Source organism: Equus quagga, unplaced genomic scaffold (genome assembly GCF_021613505.1).
Source record: "Equus quagga isolate Etosha38 unplaced genomic scaffold, UCLA_HA_Equagga_1.0 270_RagTag, whole genome shotgun sequence".
NCBI classification, from domain to species: Eukaryota; Metazoa; Chordata; class Mammalia; order Perissodactyla; family Equidae; genus Equus; species Equus quagga.
This window is the reverse complement of record NW_025799872.1, coordinates 869,114-891,249: the sequence shown is the minus strand read 5'-3', so window position 1 is coordinate 891,249 and position 22,136 is coordinate 869,114. Positions and strand designations below refer to the sequence as shown.

Here is a 22,136-nt window from a genome sequence, read left to right as displayed (position 1 = left end):
CCCCCCCCCCGGTTCACGTGGCTACATGGGGTTTGTGAGCACAGGAAGTAAAGCTGCAGTGGAAACCCAGGGTTCTTAAAGGTGTCGCTTCTGTTTGTAGCTCACAAAACAGAGAGGAAATGGGGACCTTCTGTTTCCCACAAGATGTAGATGGAGGACAGGTGGCCTGTCCCCGTCCAAACGGCGCTGTCGCTGCCTCACCCCCGTCCTTAGCCATAAATAAGCTTGTGTTAAGCCCATAAGGTTGTTTGAGCCAGTCTGATGAGTGGGCGTTTCACTAAGAAAGCAGGAGATGTGGGGGCCTCTCCTCAGCCCCCACACTCACAGCAGAAGCACCATCATAACCGTCCCCCGTGACCCACACTCCGTGACCGTGTGTGGGCTTCTCTGTGCCCAGGTTTTCTGCACCCGGCTGACGGAAGCGGGGATCCCTCCAGAAGTCACCACAGGGATCTTCTCTAACATCTCCTCCATCTATTGCTTCCACGGGCAGTTCCTCCTGCCTGAGCTGCAGACACGGATCACGGAGGAGTGGTGAGTGTGGCTCGTGGCTCCTGGCTCCTGGGAAGTGGGGGGCCAGTGTCTCCAGGGGAGTTTGGTTCCAACCCCTTTGGCCACTGAGGGTCCTGGTGATTCTGTCAGGGTAGTTTTGTTGAATTTTCAGTGCCAAGTGGCCTCTAAGTCTGGGGTTCGCATACCTGAGAGGCAGGCAGGCACTGAGTGCTGTCTCAGGTGCCCGGCCCTGCCCTCACAGTTTCTCAGTGTCTCCAAGCCCTAGCTTCTTCATCTGCAAATCAAAGGGACTTGAGCACCTGCTCAGAGGCTCAGGGTTTATGGGGTTTCCACTGAGGTTTGACGATCTGCAAACACGCACCAGAGGAGAAAGCGAGCTGGTCGGGTTCTTTTCCTCCCAGGGTGCACTCCACCTACGCTTTAAAACGTGAGAGCCCCTCAACAGTGCGCCTAGGCCCTCCCACTGCCCCTGCGGCTGTCCTGTCCCTCTGCCGCTTCTGTTCATCCTTAGCAGAGGGACAGTTTGGCGGTGGCAAGTCAAGATAATAAGACATCCTGGGTGGGCCCCGACTCCCATTCTCGCGTGCCTGCTTCCTCCCATCCAGGTGCTGCTGCAGCCTCGCTCTGGCAGCCCTGCTGTGTCCAGGCTTCACGGGCCTGGCTTGAGCCAGCACGCGGCTCTCCTGTGGCATTGGGAGCATCAGAAGCTGGGCCCCCTGGGGTCCCGAGGAGCTCGTTCCCCGGCTGAGGCTGGGCCAGGGACACCGCAGAGGCCAGGGCTCGACTGGGGGTCTCCCTTCACCAGTGAGGCCCAGCGAGGGTCCGGGTCAATTTGTAAATCTTCAGGAGGACACGCTCTGCCTGCAGGACAGGCTGCACTGTGGGTTAAGGCTCAGGGCTGGACTGGCCTTCTGGCTAATAGTCCTCACCTGCTAGAAGCGGGCTTTCTCCTCCAGGCCCCGGAGGGGACATCAGCACACAGATGCTTGTGCGGCTCCTTGTACCATAAGTGATGATTCTTTAGTCAAATCGCACACAGTCTGAGGTCACTGACTTGATGCGTTTATGCTTCTTGAATCTTACTTCCAAATCCCTGTGCAAACTGCCGTCAGCGCACGCGTGCTGCCTTCCCATGGCGTGGCCAGCGTGGGATGCCCCACTGCTCCTGATCTTGGCTCCCCGAAAAGGAGTAAATGGGGTTTTGCTGATTCTCTTTGACAACTGTGCCCTCATTAGCATGGTCCCGTTACCACTAGTCCCCTGGTCTTGAGCAGGGGTTCTGTGCCTGCACCTCGAAGGGCTGTGCACGATCTTCTCGTTCCCTCCAGGTAACACGATGCTCCACCCACGTGATACAGGGAGGGCACTCAGGCTCAGGGGAGGGTGACCAGTCTGCCCACCAGCACACGGAGCTGGGAGTCGGGCTGTGGCCCCGTAACCCCCTAGTGAAGTCCCCATCACACCCTGACCCCTCACCCGAGCTAGTTCTCTGATTATCTCACTCCCCTATGAAGGGACTCAAACCCCCGGCTTGGGGACATCCTGCAGAAGCTGGCCCCATTCCTCAAGATGTATGGCGAGTACATCAAGAACTTCGACCGGGCCATGGAGCTGGTGAGCACCTGGACCCAGCGCTCACTGCTGTTCAAAGACATCGTCCACAGCATCCAGGTAGGGCAGCCCTGCCACGGCCTCCGGGGCACGGCGCTAGGTTCATGTTCAACATGGAGAAAGTCAGGGACATTGTGGGATGTGTCCGGATGCCCTATTGATGCTTTGATCCTTAAAATAACTCCCAGAGACAGATCATTCTATTTCACAGATGGGAGAGTCATGGCTCAAAGAGGTTGTGCCATCTGTGCCATCATGAACTGCCATATGATAGAACCTAGATCCAGATGCCGGCCGCTCCCTCCGCAGTGTCCCTCAGTGGCCGGTGCAGGCACTCCGGACAACGCCACATTCGTCTTTTCTTTCTCTTTTTCTGCAAACAGCTTGCTGTTGTCTCCTGCCATGGTGGTCTCTTTCTTATTGATTAACCAGGTTTTTATATGTTAAGAATGTCAGCTGTTATCTGTCATACATGTTACAAATTATTTTTCCCCGTTGATCTTGAATTTTTAACTTTATTTATGATGTTCTTTGCCATACAAAACTTTTGGTTTTTAAGTGGGCACATTCACCAATTTTTAAATGAAGTAATGCTTTAAAAAAAAATCTTCAAAATAATGTTTATACATGCATTTCCCACCCCATGATTATGTAAATTATGTTTTCTTCTAATGTTATGACTTCATTTTAAAAATTAAAAATGCTATCCCAGAATAGTTTCCAGATGGATTGTGGTATGAGGTAAAACCCAGTTTTATTTTTGTGAATAGTTAGCTGCTTGTCCCAACATCCTATTGACCCCGGGCACCATGCACACACACACACGTGCACACACATGCATAGAGTCAGCCCTCTGCATCCACATCCGTGGGTTCTGCATCCGGGGATTCAACCAGCCATGGATTGAAAGGCCTGCAAGGGTTGCATCTGTGCTGAACATGTACAGACTTTTTTTTCTTGTCATTGTTCGCTCAACAATGCAGTATAACAGCTATTTACATTGTTAGGTATTATAAGTAATCTAGAGATGATTTAAAGTATTCGGCAGGGTGTGTGTGGGTTTTATGCAAATGCCACGCCGTTTTCTATGTTGGGACTTGAGCGTCCACAGATTGTGGTGTCCACGGGGGTTCTGGCACCAATCCCTGCGGACATGGAGGGACGACTGTACGTTCACATGTGAAATACAGACACGTGTGCATACCTGCATCTGTACACACGCACGCACATCCCTCACTGTAACCTGGAGGGCTAATGGGCACTGGGCCTGCTGTGCTGAGAGTTGGAGGCCAGGCCCGGGTTTGGGGTGGCCCCTCGACAATTTTCTGCATTTTCCCCAGACCCTGCTGTCGTCAGGTCCCCCATGATTTCCTAGTGTGGGGTCCCAGGTTCCCCTGGTCCCTCGGCGTCCTGTCCCCCCAAGAGGGGACAGTTCTGACGCTGAGTCCTCCCTCCGCCCCACACCCCACCCCTCACTCACGTCTGGGCCCCCGGCTGTCCCCACTGAACGCTCTCCTGAGCCTCCTAACTGTGCCTCAGCTGACCCACAGCCCTGAGTGCCAGGCAGGACCGGGCGCTCAAGCCGCCTGAGTCTGCAGGGGCTGGGGTGGGGGTGGGGCAGAGGGTCACCGAGCAGGCGTCTGGGAAGGAGGGTTAGCCAGGCTTCTGCACTCCTGCCGGGGGAACCAACTGAGAACAAAGCCCTGTTTTCGGGGACACGAGTTACAGCAGGGTTCCTTCTCCAGGAAGCGTGTGCCCCATACCATCTTAATAAGTTTCCTGTGGGGAAGTACTGTCAGCTCATGTAAACACCCTCTACCTCGTGGTCCTTTGATGATACTCGCCCCCAACGCTAATTTTTATGACATGCTCTTCCAGCCTGTTGTGTCTAAGGCCCATCTGAGCTGGAGGCCGCTCTGTTGGGGCCCTGAGCCTGCGAGGGTGGCAAGTGGGTGTGGACGCGGCTGGCTAGTGCTGCAACCTGGACGATGCAGCGACCTCCCAGGCCAGCGCAGGGGGCGGCTGACAGCCTTCAGCATGCGTGGTCTGGGGTCTGCACAGGGGTCTGTGCTTCAGGAAGAGGGTGGGGAGCCCGTCATGGTGCTGGGCAGGAGCCAGCTGCCAGAGCCCCAGCACCCCCCACAAACACTCCATGCGGCGTTTAGAAGGGAGGAACCGACAGCCCTTAGTGGCTTCCGGGCCTGCCCCTAGGAGAGCTGGGAAGGCAAGTGGGGCAGTCACCCCAAGGAGGGGGCAGCCTGTCCGAACACTGATCTGCAGTGAGGCCCGGTGGGAAGGAGCCGGTGCTGGGCCTAGAGCAGGCTCACACGGGGTCTGGGGTCTGCTCCATTGTTCAGCCGCTTCAAGCCTCAGTTTCCCCTACTATAAATGTGGTCTTCAGTCAGCTGGGTGCAGGTGCTCTGGGCACACTCCTGGGGGCTGTGGTGGCCAGAGGGAGAGGTGGGGCCCGGGGTCCGCGTGTGCCCTTGGGTGCCCCACGGCCCCTCTGTGTCCCCACAGAAGGAGGAGGTGTGCGGGAACCTGACGCTGCAGCACCACATGCTGGAGCCGGTGCAGAGGATCCCCCGCTACGAGCTGCTGCTCAAGGACTATCTGAAGAGGCTCCCAGGGGACGCCCCCGACCGCAAGGATGCAGAGAGTGAGCCGGCCGGCCGCCAGGCCCAGGGGCTCCTGGGCAGTGGGAGCTGGGTCCATGCTGAAAAGCCACATCAAGAGAGAGACAGGGACAGAGACAGAGAGAGACAGAGGCAGAGGCAGAGACAGAGAGAGGCGGGGACAGAGGAGGTAGAGAGCTCCAAACGCCCCCGAACACGTCTTGGGAAGTGACTGAGAGCCTCTGAGGGCAGAGGAGAACGGGCCCCGCCCCCACTGCAGTGCGAGGCGTGGACGCTGGTTCCCAGAGGGGTCTGCTGGGTGCGGGCAGAGCTTAGGAAGGGCCCCAGCAGGGGGCGGGAGCTGCTCTTGGTACAGGGGCTGTAGCCAGCAGCCAGCACTGGGAGGGGTCTGTGCAAGGGATTGGGGTGCCAACCCCAGCAGGCCCCCAGCAAATGGGGTGTGGGCAGGATCACACCCCCTAAGCCTGGTGAGCAGCCCCGGACGCTGAGAGAAAGGTCGGGAGCAGGGCAGCTCCCGGCGCAGGGCCTCAAGTGGCCAGGACCTGTGTGGAGCCACCGACAGCCCCGCAGCCTGACTTTGCCCTCCTCCTGCAGGGTCCTTGGAGCTCATCTCCACGGCCGCCAACCACTCCAACGCCGCCATTCGGAAAATGGTGAGTGTGAGGCTCCTGGAGGATGCCACTGGGCCGAAGTGCGGTGCAGGGAGGGTGCAGAGCACTGGGCGCCTTGGCGTGCACACTTACCCCCCTGTCCCCGGTGGACAGGGGCTCGTGGGGAGCTAGACAGGCCCGCCCCTCACTAGCTCGGCGGTGGTGAGTGAGTTACTTAGGACTCCATTTCCCCACCTGCCAAGCGAGGTCACTGACAGAACCTGTCCCCTTGGGCTGCTGTGGGGATTCCATCACTCTAACAAAAGCCAGGACAGGAGCCGGTGCAGCAAGGGTTAGCTCTCAGTATTCCCATCATTCGTTCATTCCTTCATCAAGCTGTCTTAGCTGGGGCTGCCATAATGAGCTACCACAGATACGTGGCTTCAACAGGAGATTGATTTCTCAGTTCTGGAGGCTGAAAGTCCGGGATCAAGGTGCCAACTGGTTCGGTTCCTGGCTTGCAGGGCCACCTTCTGGCCGTGTCCTCCCGTGGCAGAGGAGAGCAAGCTCCCCGGTGTCTCTCCCATGAGGTCCTAATCCCATTGTGGGGACCCCGCCCTGGTGTCCGTGACCTCTTCTGAACTTTATCACCTTCCAAAGGCTCCACCTCCAAATACAGCCCGAAGGCCGAGGAGACAGCGTCCCCTTGTTGACCGAACATCTCCTGTAATGGGGTCTGTGGAGCGTCCTCTTGTTGATCGAACACCTCCTGTAATGGGGTCTGTGGATTGGGGAGGTGTCCCTGAGCCCAGGCTGATGCCCTGTGATGCAGGTGGCCTTGTCCTCATGGGGCCATGTTTGGCCCAACACTGCTCAGGGCAGGGTGTAAGAGTTTCTAAGTCCTTGCCCAGAATTACAGATCAGGGCATTTCACAGGAGAATCCAAATTCCTGGCTTTACTGGAAAACTGCAGAAGCCCCAGGCCCGCACTGCAACCTGTGGCTTTGTTGGGGTGAGGCTGGCATCCCCCAGCAGGCCAGCTCTCCAGGTGCCGCAGTCCCCACCCAGCCCTGGTACTCCCAATCTTGAGACCTGTTTACCTTCACACAAGCACTGTTGTTTTGGGAGGAAAAGAAAGTGAAATATTTCTCTGATCCTACATCTCTCAAAAGTGAGAAATAAGAGGCAGCACGTGTGTCCTCTGTCCTTGTTACCAGCTTGTCCCTGGATTTGGGTCTGGGGTCCCCGGACCAGATGGGCCTGCGGTTGGGCCCACAGTAGGGCATCCACATTTCACTCTGGGTCCTTTTTATTTAATTTCCCTTTTTTCCTCCCTAAGACTAATCTAACGGAGGAGAAAGAGCTGCTCTTTCTGTCTCTGAGCTCACATGGAGCCCATGGACATTTGGGGAAGCCCCCACAGGCCTACATCTCTGAGGGGCATGGATGAGGCCTGGGTGGATTCCGGTCCCACTCATAGCATGCCCGCCGCATGGCAGTTCTCTCCCCAAGTCTGGTGAGGCCTCTGCCCACCGGGTGTGAAAGGCAGGGGACTCTGGTGTGGGCGAGGTCTGACCCCTAAAATTATCAGTATGTGCTCATGGGAGTCTGTTCATACTTCCACCTGCCCCACCCCCCAACCTGGACCACCACTCCAGCTTCCCCAGCCTCTGATCCACCTCCTCTGCTTGGAGCTCCCTGTGGGCACCAACCTGTTGGTGTTGGAAGCCAGAGGGAGATGACCTGCGGGCTGGCAGAGGTCCGGGCTCATGATGGCGTTGGGCCACGTGGTCTGAGGGTGGAGCCGGAACCAGGCAAGGCCAACACAGGAGGTGTGGCCTCCAGGGTGAGCTGAGCTGCCCGATGTGTCCTCTCTGACCCGATGCCCTTTGCTGCCGTAGAAGGGAGCCCTAGAAGGAGCTGCGTGCAGTGCGGAGGCTGAGGAACAAGCCCAGTTCTCCAAACAAAACACCTCCAGCAGCTCACTGACTTTTCTGTGGCTGTTTCCTTGTTTGTCACCCAGGGAGAATAATGGCACCCACCTCTTTGGGTTGGTGCTGGAATTAAATGAGTTAATACCTGTATTGTGTACAGGACAGGGCCTGGCACATAGCAACGGTGTTGGCTGTTGCTGTTCCTCTTTATTGTTCTCTGCATGGTGAATGTCTTTTCATCCTTCAATGCCCAAATTGAATGTCATCTCATATGCTCCTCCGACCCTGTTGTCAGCAGGCTCCATCTTGGTTCTGGACCACGCTTGCAGCGCAGGGCTCAGCTCACCTCTAGGTCCCCAGCAGCCCCTCGCAGGCCTCTGGTCCCTGTGCCGCGCAGCTGCCAGACCCGTGTCTCTTGCAGGAGAAGATGCACAAGCTCTTGGAAGTGTATGAGCGCCTGGGGGGTGAGGAAGACATCGTCAACCCGGCCAACGAGCTGATCAAGGAGGGCCAGATCCAGAAGCTGTCCGCCAAGAACGGCACCGCCCAGGACCGCCACCTCTTCCTGGTGAGCCCCGCCAGCCACACTGGGGCCAGAGACGGAGCCCAACAATGACCCCCCCCGCGCCGCCCCCCGGCCGCGCCCCCCCCCCCCCCCCCCCCCCCCAGAAACACGCCCCCAGCCCATCCTCAGAGCCTGCCCCACCTGGCTCAGCCAGGCCCACCTCCGAGCCCCGCCCCACCGAGCCACACCCCTTCCAGCCCATCCTCAGATCTGGCCCCCACCCGGCCACGCCCAGCCACAGAGTCCCACCCGATCCAGCCCTCCTGGTCCCCGAGCCCTGCCTGGCCTGCTCCCTGGGGCGCCCGTTCTTTGGGATGGCCCACTCCTCACCGTGCCCATCCCTACCACAGTTCAACAGCATGATCCTTTACTGTGTGCCCAAACTGCGGCTCATGGGCCAGAAGTTCAGTGTCCGGGAGAAGATGGACATTTCAGGCCTCCAGGTGGGTGAACCCCCTCCTTCCCTACCTGGTCTTCTAGTAGGGCACTGAGCAAGGGCAAACCCCCAGTTCTGGCCCCTTGCACTCACAGCACTGTACCTGGCTGCCTGCCCTTCTCTGAGCCTGTGCTCTGTCAGTGACCCCGGTGTGGCCAGATATCTCAGAAGGCCCCTGGGTCCTGGCACCCTGGGCCGGGGGGCAGGCTGCCCCAGCTCTCTGCTTGGCTCACCTGCCAGGGTGCTGCCAGCCTCGTGCTCACAGGAGGAAGGACAGTGCCAGGACCTGGGCTGAGCCCTGTCCCCTGTGAACTCAGCACTCAGGGCTCCATTTACAGACCCGAGGGTGAAGCTCGCAGGAATGCAGACGGGGTGCCCGCCCTGCCTGGTCCCCAGCACCCAGTCCTGGGCTTTCTCATTTCCTGTACCACCTCGGAGCCTGGTCAAGGCTCTGTAGGTCTGTGCCTGAGGTCCAGACCACCCTGTTGTCCTTGCTGTCCCCATTCCCTGAGCCCACCCGTGTCTCCTGGCTTGGGGGCCGGGAGCTGGAATCAGTCCCCCTCTCCCGTGGGGAAGGGCTTTGATTTAACAGGTGTTCCCAAAATACTGGCTAATCAAAGTATCTAATCAGTTCTAAAGAGTGAAGGTTTGCCTTAGTGACACAAAAATTCCATCTTACCTTGAAATTCCCTGAATCCAGGTTTAAGAAACATCGTTAAAAGCAATGACTAACTAGACAAAAAATTCTTTTTTCCATAGTTAGAGGAAACCATCTTTCTAGTGTTTCTCTGTAAGAAATCAGTCGTATTTAATCAATTGGACATGTTAACACAGAAGTTCTCGACTCTGGGGCCTTGGGGAAAGTCCTGCTGCGAGGCTCAGCCCGAGATTCTGGGTGGCCCTACAGCTCCGTCAGTGGTTCTGATGGCAACTGGCCTGAGAGCTGCTGGGAGCCGCCACGCCTGCCACGTGCCCTGTGATTCTGTCCAGCAACAGTGGGTGGGGGTCTGTGAAGAAATCACCCTGTTGCATCCGTTATCCTATTTATCATCTCTAAACTCAGGGCATGGGGTGCGTCCTCGTCACCTGCCCAGCACAGCCCTTCCTCTCTCGGGACAGCCAAAGGCCGTGGGGGTGGGGCATGAGGTGATGAGGGTGCTCCCCTTCTCAGGGGCTGGTGGCTGCGAGGCGCCTGCCCACAGGGGCTCAGAAACGCCTCAAGTGGTGGAGATCCTCCTGGCTCTTCTCCTAGGACTCCCATCCCTCAGTCAGGGGGCGCACATGCCTGTGGGCACCTTGCTGGGCAAAGCCTCTGCCTGTCCAGGGACTGGTGGCCGACTTCCTGGGAAGCCTGAGGGCAGGTGGGTTTGGTCTCAAAGTTCCACGTGGCAGATGGGCAGTCCTACCCTCCCTGGGCAGGACAGTGGTCCACCCTTCCCCACTGACCAGCTCACGAAGTCGCCAACCTGCTGGGTCACCTCTGCCCTACTCAGGCGAGACCTCCAAGTCTGAGAGCATGAGGCCTCACGTGGTCAGGACTGCTAAGTGACCAGCTGTTTTTGTTTGGTCCTTGGTCGTGGGCCTTTAGGTGCAGGATGTCGTCAAGCCAAATGCAGTGCACACATTCATCATCACGGGGAAGAGAAGGTCCCTGGAGCTGCTGACCCGGTACGCGCTGGCTCCCTGTCCACTGCTGCATGGGCGTCTCAGACCTGGAATTTTAGCACGTGGCTGTCTTTTCTAAACTGGATAACTTTGCGATGTGTTTTTAGTTTTCCTTTCATTCACTTATTTGTGGTTTCCAAACATAAATGTACCAAAGGGAAAATTAAGCCTCTGCCCACCCCTGTTCCCTGCCCCAGTGGACACTTTTAACAGTCTCTGAAGTGTCCTTCCAGAATTTCTAGGCTCATACATGGGTGTCTATGTCACAGATGGCTGTTTACCATACAGCCTGTTCTGCATCTTGCGTTTTTCACCTAATTTATCAGGAATCATCCCATATTTGAGCGTCATTTTCTGAAGCAGCATAATTCTCCTTTGTGATCCTTCACCAGCTCCCATTGAAAGGCACCTATTCCCCTCTGGGGTCTTGCTATTACAAATGGTGCTGCATGCAGCATACTCAAGCCAGCTCTCGTGCATATGTGTCGTTGTATCCGTCAGATGGATCCCTTTGAGCAGCACGTCTGCTTTAAATCTTGGTGGCTCTTGTCACACTACCCTGTAAGGCAGTGACAGGCTTGTACTCTGCGTGCAAGACCCCGTCTCTCACTTCTGCCAGGGATGTGAGATCTTTGTAGTGACCCATTGTGGTCCAGGGAAGTGTTTTTCCTCCACTGCTGAGGGCTCTACACCACACCTGGCCACACCTGACCCCACCTGGCTGTACCTGAGCCCACCTGGCCACACCTGGCCACCATGTTCCAGAGCCCTCGGGGCCAGTCTTCCAGCCTTGACCTGCACTTCAGGGCAGTGAGCGGCTCAGGCACATGCTGCAGGACTGAAAGGAATCTGGCGGTTTACCAGCAGTGTCCAGACTAGATTAATAAAATACTGTTTTTGCTTTTATAGGACAGAAGAGGAGAAGAAAGAATGGATTCAGGTGAAACTCCTAAAGTTTTAAAGTAACCAAATGACCAACTTCTTGGGCAGTATGGCCGTTTCATGTTGGAGTAGGGATGGGTGGCCCCGTGACCCCAAGACACCCATCTGTCTGCCTTGGAGGGGTGGAGTGGCCTGTTCATAAGCACCTTCAGACACCACAAGCCTTTCAGTCTACTCGCCTGTTTGGGGCCCCAGTAAATAACTAAACATAGAGGGGCCTGGAGAGGTGGCATGTGGGGAGGTGCCCCCACCCTGGGCCAGATCTCCACTGGCTGGCGGCTCCAAGGGGAGCCCACTTCGCCCTCTCTCCGCGGTGGGTCGTAGGGGAGAGGACGAGCAGTCTGACGTGCAGGATGGAGCCTGTGCTTCCAGAGACAGGCCGGGCAGGGAGGCGGGCAGCGTCCTGGGGCAGCCAGAGCAGACTTGGCTCAGGACGGGCCATGGTGGGGACGCCAGGGACAGAGACAAGCCTGTGAGAGCCAAGTCAGGGGGGCGGTGGCAGAGCAAGGGACAACTGTAAGGAACAGCTGCCGCCAGCCCAAACGTCGACCAGGAGGGACTCAGCTTGCAGAAGCCCTACTACAGAAGGGATGAGGCGGGAACGCTGACACAGGGATGGAGACCGTCCTGGAGTCTGAGTAGAGCATTTCCAGGAAGCGTGCGCTCGCGGCCTGCAGCACTGTGGGGGACCCGCCACGTGTGGGGAGGCACGGGCCCGTGGGGCTGGGGTGTGCGAGGTTGCTGGTCGGGGAAACGTGGTGACCACGGGACCCCATCCCACCCATGGGACATGCTCTCTGAGGGCCTGTGCTCTTCGGGGTTTCTTTTCAGGTCATTGAGGCCACCATCGAGAAGCACAAGCAGAACAGCCAGACCTTCAAGGCCTTCAGCGGCTCCGGCGGCCAGGATGAGGACCCCTCCCTCACTCCAGACCCAGCGGTGAGCGCCACACCCCTGGGGGAGTGGGAGGGACCTCCTGCCTGCTGACAAGGGGGACGTGGCTGCGGGGAACTGGTGCCCACTGTGGAGGCCCAGGCCTGTGGCACAAGGGCTGGTGTCTGGGAGGGGAGCTGGTCCCCCAGCCCTCCTGGTGACAAGGACCAGGGGCTGGTGGATGGGCGATGTGCCCTCACTGCCCACCCTTTCCTGAGAGCCCCTGGGGGACGGCTGGATGGTTGGCTGGGCTGTCGGCACTCACTCCCCACGTGGAGCGGCCCCAGGACCTGGGGGAGCAAGGAGCAGGGTCCCCACTCAGGGCCTGGCCGGGGAGGTCAGGGCTGCAGCTGCCCCGGGGATGCTGGCCTGGGCTGCGGCCACCTCCTCCGTCTTGGCACGACCACGTGCGGCTTCAGAGTGAGGGTCCCTCACTCTCTGCCTCCCATCAGGGGCATCCCAGAGGCGGAGGGGCCCAGCCCAGCCCCCCAGCAGCCCCGAGTCCCAGACGCCAGGCCTGGCTGGCCCTCCCTGCGGCCTCACTAGGTCTGCAGCCCGCATGCCACCTCGTTATCCACTTAATACTTGAGTCAGATCTACTCGCTTTTTTCTGCTTTCCGGACTATTCTGGAAGAAAACTTGCATCACTCCTGGGCAGGGAAACTACTGTGCCCTGTCTGGAGTGGAGGGGACTGGGAACCCCTCATCCTGCCGCAAAGGCGCTGAGGGGGAGCCTGACTGTGGCAGGGGTGCAGGGCTCTCCACGAGGACGCCGAGAGCGAGCGAGACCCAGGGCTACCTCACCAGGGGTGTGGTGTAGGCGGCCGGGCCTGTGGACCGCCAGGAGCTTCCCGCCTGCCTGCCCCCGAGCTGGGGCACGATGACCCTCCGGAGAGGCCCTCAGTGACCAGGGAGGAGCGACTCCCGAAGTCACAGCGAGCACTGGGCCCCGTGGTCTCCTGCGACCTTGGTCAGACAGAAGTGCAGGGTGTTCCCCACGGTCAGTGCTGCACTGGACTCAGCGTGTGGCTGGGGAACCTCCCCTCACCCGGCTGCCTCTGTTCCTTCCAGACGCTGAGCGCCAGCTCCGGGGAGCCCGCCGCTGCCGATGGTGGAGGGGGTGCAGCGGTGAGTGACCCCAGATCTCAGCAGGGTTGGGAGGTGGAGAATGGGCTCAGACACCTGAGGCTGGGGTCAGACCAGGGTCACCTGAGGGGAGGCCCCATGGTCAGCCCTCCCGGTGTGTCTGCATCCCCTTAGTGATGTCCTCTGGGCCTGTGTGGAGGGCTCTGCAGAGCCCATGGGACCTGCATGTCCATTTCCTCGGGTGGGTGGGGGTCACACAGCGAGTTCTGGAGATCGGAGTAGATGGAATATGCTGGGATAAATGTGAATCGAGGCGCTGCCCAGCAGTTAGGAGACTCAGTACCCCAGAGAGGGAAGGTCAGCCCATGGACTGGGTGTTGGCCGGGCAGGCAGGGGCCCTGCTGGGAGGGCTTGCAGGGGTGCTATCAGAGAAGGCTCTTCAGAGCGGCGACTGACGCAAGAGTGTGGCGGAGGGTCTCAACGCAGGCCCAGGTGGGCGGGCCCAGGGAGGCCGTGCGCTGAGGCCCTCACCCCCAGCCTGCGCGGCTGTCTCCCCTGGGCAGTGCAGGTGGGAAGGGATGTGGACACATCCCCCATGCCGGGGCCACGCTGGGGCACACAAGCGTGCACATCGTCGGTGGTTTGGAGATTAGGCAGGAGGCGAGGGGGTGCCTGGCACGGCCAGCGCCCTACAGTGCGCGTTGTCACTAACCCGGGGCGCCGGGGCCGAACTTGGCGGCCGTTAAGACTCTGGACCGCCCTTCTGCCTGGGACATGTGGCTGGAGGCCTGGCCCAGCCCAGCCCTTCCTGCGTGGGACCACTCCCCAGGCGACGTGTCCCCCCATTCTCTCCTCCGTGTCTGCCTCCCATTCTCGCCACCACCCCCCACCCCAGGGAAGGTGCTCCCAGGTGGACGGGTGTAGACCAGCTGAGTCGCCTGAGTTTAACACCAGTACCTAGAGCTTCTCCTTTTCTGGCTCCAAGCCCACCATTAGGTTCTGGCAGCCATTCTGGGTTGGAAGTCATCATGGTCAACCCCGTTTCAGGAAGAGGAAACGGGCTTGATGGGCACAGGGCCTGGCTGTCTGGCTCAAGACCCCGCAGCTTGGGGCATACATGGGGCAGCACCGGAGGCGGGCCAGCAGTCTAGCTGCCAGGGGAGGAAGCACCCCTGTCTCAAAGTGGGTTTTTAGTAAGGAAGCGTTAGTGCCCCTCCTGTACCCTCCATGTTTCCCACGTGAATAAGCCCAGCAGCTGCTCTCTGACTCGCTAAACGTCAGTGCAAGGCTGGTGGTGCTCCACTGGGCTCCTTTCTGAAAGGTCTAGGAACGTTGTGAAAAGCAGCTTTCACGCTCGTGTGTCATGCATTTGACTGCCAGCAGCAGAACCACACATGGGGCCTCACACACATGTGTGTGAGGAGCTCCCTGATCAGCTTCGGGGAGCCAAGCTGGACCCCCTCTCAGGATCCTCGCCATCCATCCCCCGGCCCTGGGCCAGGCCCTGAGGCATCCAGGATGGTGATCAAGGCCGCCTCGCACCCCGCTGTTCTTTGTGGGGTACACTCTCCTTGGGGCGAGTCCACAGGCGGCTGGAAACGCGGCCCAGGCCCCCATGCAGGGAAGTGGGAGTGGCTGTAGGCCACATGGTCAGGAAGGCCGGCCAGGGAGGACCCCACTCCGAGGCAGGGAGAGAGGAGCAGGAGTGGGGCGGTCAGTGCCCATCACAATGTTCTAGCTGGAAGGGGCCTGAAGGCCACACGTAAATGTTTTAACTTGTGGACTGGGCGAGTCCCTCCTCCTCTGGGCCTGGAGATGAGAGGGAAGCTGAGCCAGGTGCCCCTCCGATTGGCAGCCCAACTCACCTGACGGGTGCAGAGGTAACTGGGAGTCCCAGAGGCTCAGGACCTCAGCCCAGTGTTGGGGTCAGCCCCGGCCAGGCTGTGGTGAGCTGGGCAGTGACAGCCGCGCTCTGCTAGGTGGACGCGGGCCACCCTGCCTTCTCCAGCCCTCGGTCTCAGCCTTCCGTAAGCTCCGCAGCCCCCCAGTTCCTGAATGCTTGGGTCACAATCCAAGATCAGGCCTCCTTGTCCCTATCTTCACCCACCCCAAGCTGGGGCTGGCCCCACAACAAACGGCCACAGACACACGGCTCCGCCCCGGCACACGAGGCCTGGCCAGTTTTTCTCGTGAGTGTCCCCCGGGAGCAGAGGTTTTGGTGGGTCCAGGGCAGCTGAGTGTGGTTGTGGAGTTCCAGTGTGCAGAGTGTGACTGAGACGTGCTCAGTGGACGTTTGTAGGCATGTAACCAAACTCAGTGGGCTCCTTTCTTGCTGGGTGTGGAGCCAAAAAGCACAACCAAGGCAGAAGTGAGTGAAGAAAGGTTTGTTGCTCCACAAGCGATGGAGGGCACCCGGCATAGCTCCCAAGGCAGCGCCTCCCCAGCCCAGTGCTGCTGGAGACCACCCACAAGAGAGCAGGGGAGGACAGGGTTATTTGTAAGAACTGTGCTCCTTCAGGCACGTGCATAGCAGGTAGACACGCCACTGCATGCATCGCCCGATCTGAAAGTGGCTGCTGGGACCCTCGCAGAGGAGGAGAATTTAAGATGCTAATGAGTTTAAGGTAACTTCGAGATGTTACCTTAACATGGGATGCCTGGAGCTGGGACACTTTGCAGGGGTCTTGCTGCAAACGTGTGAGTTTCTCTGCAAGGTGGCAACATCTGCCAAACGGGGACAGCAGCTGCTGCAAACCAGGACACCTGGTTTCTTCCTGTCTGAAAAACATCTGACCATGTTAGTTGTTGACCAGATCCTCAGTAACCATTTCTTTGCCTGGTTCCCTGGTGACAGAAGGCGCTCAAAAGTGACTTTTAATGCTGACACCAAAAAGAGCGATCTTTGCTACAATATACAGACCTAAGCTTTTTCTTAGTACATTTGCAGAGCAAAAGTCAGCCCACTTGTTGTGTGCTGGTCTGCTTTCCTGAGCTTTCGCGTCCTCAGACGCACAGTCTCCTCCAGCCCCTCTTTCCTAAGAGAAGCTAAACCCAAACCAGGAAGTTTCACAAGGGGGCCTTGCAGAATCTGAAGACTTCCTCGTTCTGCAAAATTGCATCACTCTTCACAGAAGCACAGAAGTGTCAGAGTCTGAAAGGCCTCCCGGGCCCCTCACCCACCGTGGTGACACGTGGACCCCTCCGCGATGCTGAGCGAGCCCCACGCCAGACACTCCGACCTGGCCTGGGGATGCACAAAGCTGGCATTGCCCTTCCACCCCGTGTCCACCCTCCAGGGCTCCTGGATGGAGCTGCTGCCAGGGACAGAGGTGTTGAGCAGGGCCTAGAGACCTGAGGCCTGCGTTCACGCCCTCTGGGACCCCAGGGTAGCAATGCGGCTCCATCCTCTGTGGCTGTTTGTCAAAGCCGATGTTTGGGACCCGATTCTAACTGGATGTTCCTCCTGCCTCCCCGCTGTGAATTTGCTAAAGAGAAAACACCAGGTGAAAAAGGCTTGGCTGGCCCTGGCACAGACCTGCTCCCGGGTCCACACTGGCGCTGTGGACACAAGTGGCGTCACTTGCCCGTTACTGCAGAAGCTGGAGTTGTGCACTTCCTGGGGAACCCCATCCTTTCCAATGTCCAAACATCCAGACGGAAAGTCTGAGCCCTGCCCCCGGTCGAGCTGTCCCACATCCTCACCCAGAAAGGGAGTCGCTCGGCCAGGAAGACCTGCCCTAGGCGACACAGGTGGGCACCCTGCCCCTCAGCCAGGTCAACGGCCCTTCTGCCAGTGCTGCCCACCTTGGGGTCGGGAAACTGCGTGGCCTGCTGGAGCCGCATCAAGGGTGGGCCACCATAGGCCACGGGCCTCAGCACTGAGGGAGCTGGTGCTGGCCAGGACCCCATCTGAGCTCTCGGCTTAGCTCAGCTGCCGTCCATCCGTGGGAAGCCTTGCCTGATGAAGGAAGCTGGGTGGGACGCCCCACCAGCCCCAGCTCGAGCCACCCTGCTCCAGGAACTGCCCTCTGTCCCTCGGGTCACCCTGGTAGCCTCCACAGCCCCCCATGTTCTCAGCGGCCGTGCACTGTGGCCCATGGGGTCCTGAGAGCTGAGGATCTGCATTGGGCCCAGGCATGTGTTGGGGCTCGTGGGTAAGTCCAGCCACTGTGTGCTGACCACGCCCACCTCCTGGGCCCCCAAGTCCTCAGCTGGAAAACGGGGATCGAGTGGTCACCCTGAAGGTTGGTGGAGGGCAGGGGCTGCTGGGCCATGGCAGACCTCTGCTGGCCCTCGTCTCTCCTCCCCTTCCTTCCCCAGGCCCCACGCCCCTCCTCTGCGGCTCCTGTCTGTGGAAGGATCCCAGAGGTGGACTCTAGGGGAGGAGCCCTGAGCGGGGCGGAGAACGGGGGCACAGGCTGAGGGGCTTGGTGTGGCTGGTGGCTGAGGCTGGGTGGCAGAGTGGCCTGGGGGAGCGCGCGTGGCCTTGGGGAGCATCAGTTCTGCTCATTGGGTCTATGATCCCCTCTCTGCCTGGCAGGGCCTGTGGTCCTGAGCTGCATGGCATAAACTGAGAGGGGCATGAGGCCGTAGTACACCCCGTGTCCCCCCAGGGGTGGGGGTCTCGAGACAGAGGAGGAGCTGAGTCCGTGTCACCCAGGGTTGCCAGGTGGCAGTGCTGGCGCCACAGTGGTGGGCCGGGGGTTGTGGTGCACGGACACCACACAACTGGGAGGCACAGGCCAAAATCTGGGCCGAGACATCAGTATTGGTGAGCCGGGCGGCTGTGCCACACACTGGGTGACCTAAACCACAGACGTGTTCCCTCTCGTCCTGAGGCCCGTCTCCTGGAGTGCAGACGCCTTGTCCTCCCTGTGCCCCATCTCCTCTTCTTCCAAGGACCCGAGTCACACTGGATTAGAACCCACCCTAACGGCCTCGTTTTAACTCAGTCACCTCTTTAAAGGCCCCGTCTCCAGACGCGGCCACGTTCTGAGCTGCCGGGGCCAGGACTTCAGCCTCTGAGTTTTGAGGGACACGGTTCAGCCTGTAACAGCCTCCAGTGCACAAGCCCCACCTGAGCCCTTTCTGGCCCCCGACCCCTGACCCGTGCACCTCTTTCTCTTTAAAGCCACAGACTTTGTGTTAAACAGATTTCCAGCTTATGTTGTTCAGACTTTTGTTAGGGAAGTTTTGGACACACACAAGTAGAGATAACGGTACAAGGAGCCAACCGCCCCCCCAGCCTGGAGCAGCTTCAACCTTGCGCTGTTCCTGTTTCATCTGTCATTCCCTCCCCGCACCCCCAACATGCTCTTCTTTTTTCTGGAATATCAGCAAATCCCAGATCTCATTTTATTTTGCTCAGAAATACTAATGTTAACTTTAAGTGTCCTTCTTTTAAACAGAAAACAATGTCTCGGCCTCAGTTTCCCCATCCGTGCAGGTGGAGGTTGCAGTGGCCATTCCAGCTCTGACACCCCAGAGAAGGCCATATGCATCTTTGGCATTTCTTAAAATCTTCTTAAGTTTGTGGTGAACCGGCTGTGTTTTCTATGCCAGCAGCAAGGAGCCACCTGGGCCCCTGCTGGGACCCCAGCCCCCAGAGAGGAAATGTGGGTGGGCAGGGGCCTTTCAAAACACAGGAAGTGATTTCATCTTACTACAAGGGGTATTTCCAGGACGAGAGCCAGGGTGACACGAAACGGCAAAACCAGGCAGGACTCCTGTGCGTTGATGGGGCCCAGGGCCCGGGAGCAGATCCTCACCCCACTTCACAGGAGAGGACACCAAGGCCCGTGGAGTCTAACGGCTGATGAGGGGCGGGGCAGGGGAAACTGAGGCGGGGCTGGGTGGCCCTGCTGAGCCCCCACCCCAGCCTCACACTGCCTGTCGGTGCCCCCTCCCACCTGCCTCCTGCTCAGTTTCCGAGCCCTTGCACCAAGTGGGGCTGGGGGCCTGGACACAACTGAGGTCACTGTGGCCTGGGGACAGGCGCCTGGGAGCAGGCCATGCAGGTCCCCCGGCCCAGCTCTCAAGCTGCTGCCCACAGTGCAAAGGGCACCTGGTCCCGGGGGTCCGGGCAGCACGGGGCGGGGGGCTCGAGGAGGGTCGGGGCTGGTCACATTCTACGTGTTCATTGATTTTTTTTTTCTCTTTCACAAACCGTTCTTGGTGAGCAATTGAGAAAACCCAGGTGAGAGAGTCAGACAAGCATTTACCCCAGCCCCAAACAGCCAATAGGGGCATCTGGGTGTGCTTCCGTCCAGGCTTTTCTCCGTGCTTATAAACATCCTTTTGGTATAAACATTCGAGGCTGCTGTATGTGATTTGCAGCGGGCTCTTTTCCATTAGCAACATAACGCGACGCCTTTAAACAGTCTCCCAGCACGTCACTTGTGCCGTTCATACAACCCGCTCCCGAGTCTGGGACAGCATAAGATTTTTTAAAAATTTTAAGCATCCTAACTATAAAGGGAATAAATACTCTTTTAAAGGAAACTAAAGTGATAGAGTAAAATGGAAACCCCTCTATGCCGCCCTCCCACCCCCCAATTCCTCTTCGCTGCGAGTTTCCATGGAGTTCTTGCAAATCTTTTTGAGAAATCTTGTACAAAACAGCTTGTTTAGCCTGAAAGCAGTTTGAAGTGTCCTTTGACTGTCTGTGAACACAAACCGTGTTGAGTTCACGACTTCCTGTTGTGGCTCCTGTCGACTCAGCACCCCGCTCCTGTGTGGGAAGGTCAGGTGGCGTCACAGGAGCCCTGACGGCCCCAGAGAGTCTGTCACACGGGCGTGAGGTGGGCCCCTGCACGCCCCTGAGTGCCCGGCAGGCACGGGTGCCGTCCAGTCCCTGTCTGGGCATCTGTGCAGTTCAGCAGCCATCGCCCCCAGCTCTGGCCACCATCCTTTCAGTCGCACCAGGTCAAGTCACTGGCACAGAGGTCCGAATCCACTTAGAGTCTCAGCCCACGTGACAGCAGGGCGGCCTCTGGGGAGCACGCTGGGCAGGGGCCGTGGCTGATGCAGCTCCTGCCTCGCCCCCTTCGGCACGTGTGGCGTTTTTGCCCGGCGTGTGCCTTGTGTCTCTCACAGAGCTGCCCGTCCGCCTGTGCTGGGAGCTGACGGCAGCCGTTTGCCCCCTGTAGCTCGAGCCCAGGAGAGCGTCCTCTAAGACCAGGCGTGACAAGGAGAAGCCGGGCTGCAGGAGCTGCGGCGAGACCTTCAACTCCATCACCAAGAGGAAGCACCACTGCAAGCTGTGCGGGGCTGTGAGTCCAGGCGGGAGGCGGTGGTGGCTGGGCCTCCGTGTGCTTGGTGGCTCCTCCTGGGCCTCTTTCCGTGGGTGCAGACCCTGCACCCCAGACCCTCCAGGCGAGGAGGCGGGTCCTGGAGGCCCACTGGGGGCCAGCCTCGGGGTCTCTGCCCTCCGACGAGGCTCCGGGCCCCACGGCTCTCTGCGCACTGTCCCATCTCTCCTGGCCCTGCAGCCTCCCAGCCTCTCCCTGGCGGAGTCTTCTGGCTACGGGAGGCGGGGTCACAGGTACCCTCTGTCCTGCAGGTCATCTGTGGGAAGTGCTCTGAGTTCAAGGCCGAGAACGGCAGGCAGAGCCGTGTCTGCCGACAGTGTTTCCTGACTCAGCCGGTGGCCGCCGCGAGCCCCAGCCCTGAGGAGCCTGTGGAGCCCAAGCAGGGCATGGAGGTGGGTGAGCTGCATCCCAAGACACAAGCCGCCATCCCCAGCAGGCTTAGCAGATGGTGCTCCCAGGGCTGTCGGCTTCCCTGGGCCCAGGACTGACAGGGTTCGGGGGGCCCACGGGCCCTGGGGCAGCCGAGAACTGAACGCAGAATATCACATGCATGCTTGTTGGGCCTCTCAGGATTGCATGTATGCTTGTCAGGCCTCTCAGGATCGCGTGTGTGCAGGTCGGGCCTCTCAGGATCCTGTGCATGCTTGTCAGGCCTCTTGGGATCCAGGCACAGTGAGGGCTTGGGATCCATTTGCACCTGGGAGTTAGTGCCTCAGTCGGCTCAGCTGTGTAACAAACACCACAGATGGGGCCGCTTAAGCAGCAGAAATTTATTATCTCATTGCCCTGGGGGCTGGAAGTCCGAGATTAGGATGTGGGTAGGGCTGGTTCCCCTTGAGGCCTCTCTCCTGGACATGCAGGTGGCGGTCTCCTCCTGTGTCCTCAGGTGATCGCCCGCCTGTGCGTGTCTGTGGCGTAACCTCCTCTTCTTATGCGCACTCAGGTCACACTGCGTTAGAACCCACCCTGATGGCCTCTTTTAACTTAATCAACTCTGCAGAGGCCCATCTCCAAGCACAGTCACATGGGAGTTAGGGCTTCAACACACGAATTCAGGGGTGCACGCTTCAGCCCATGGCAATGGAAGCAAGCGTTGTCTTCACGCATGGTCACCCTGATTGGAGGCCTGGAGGCCTCGGTGAGGGGAGGGGCTGCCCAGGCCTTGCTGAGCCTCGGGACGGTGGGGGAGCACCAGCTGCCTCCAAGCCCCTGCCTTCCTTCAAGGGCACAGTCCCTATTTGATGGGGGGGCAGGACAGCGGGAAAAGAGAGAACGGGGCTTTCCGAAAAAGTGCAGAGGTATGTGTGTGAGTGTGTGTTGTGTCTGTAAGTGCATGGTGTGTGTATGTGGGGGTGTGTGTAAGTGTGTGATGTGTATGTGAGTGTGTGTCTATATGTGGTGTGTGCATGTGTGTGAGTGCTTATGTGTGCGTGTGTGTGTGTGATTGCACATGTAGTCCGTAGTGTCCGTGTACAGCTGAGTCACACCCAACCCTTCCCCTGTGAGCCACACTCTGGTTCCTGCTGTTCCCTTTTTCCAGTTTTATCTTTATTTTCAGCCTGACCCCGTGGTCTCACTCCTCTAGAGGGTCTGGCCCGTTACCAGGCAGCCTTGCAGTGACCCTGGGGAGGGTCAGGCTGGCCCAGGCCCTTGTCTATCCGTCTCCCTGTCCCCCCTCTGTCCCTGGAGCCCTGGTGCTGGTGCAGCCCCATGGGAGGGACACCCGCTGGCAGCGAGGCTTCCCTGACCTGTCCTCTGTGTCCCCAGAAGCCGGCCACTGCGGACCCCCTGCCCAGCCTGTTCTGCGGCCCCCTGCGGGTGTCAGACTGCGGCTCAGCCTGGAGCGAGGTGTGGGCTGCCATCCCCGTGTCGGATCCCCTGGAGCTGGTGCTGCACCCACAGGGAGGCAGCCAGG

At 59.0% G+C, this 22,136-nt stretch overlaps 1 protein-coding gene across 6 annotated transcripts in view; it reads left to right on the top strand.

The window, feature by feature from the left end:
• LOC124233918 (FYVE, RhoGEF and PH domain-containing protein 3-like) overlaps positions 1 to 22,136 on the top strand; it is a 61,057-nt gene that overhangs the window by 37,846 nt on the left and 1,075 nt on the right. For 5 of the 6 annotated variants that reach the window (XM_046651215.1, XM_046651214.1, XM_046651213.1 and 2 more), the window contains 13 exons: positions 398 to 534; positions 2,028 to 2,184; positions 4,645 to 4,783; positions 5,355 to 5,413; positions 7,706 to 7,852; positions 8,200 to 8,292; positions 9,874 to 9,953; positions 10,860 to 10,890; positions 11,724 to 11,831; positions 12,897 to 12,953; positions 20,060 to 20,182; positions 20,473 to 20,613; positions 21,989 to 22,135. In XM_046651215.1, coding sequence (XP_046507171.1) covers positions 398 to 534; positions 2,028 to 2,184; positions 4,645 to 4,783; positions 5,355 to 5,413; positions 7,706 to 7,852; positions 8,200 to 8,292; positions 9,874 to 9,953; positions 10,860 to 10,890; positions 11,724 to 11,831; positions 12,897 to 12,953; positions 20,060 to 20,182; positions 20,473 to 20,613; positions 21,989 to 22,135 — 1,419 coding nt within the window. The remainder of the gene's footprint in view (positions 1 to 397; positions 535 to 2,027; positions 2,185 to 4,644; positions 4,784 to 5,354; positions 5,414 to 7,705; positions 7,853 to 8,199; positions 8,293 to 9,873; positions 9,954 to 10,859; positions 10,891 to 11,723; positions 11,832 to 12,896; positions 12,954 to 20,059; positions 20,183 to 20,472; positions 20,614 to 21,988; position 22,136) is intronic. The other variant, XM_046651218.1, reaches the window with a different exon arrangement.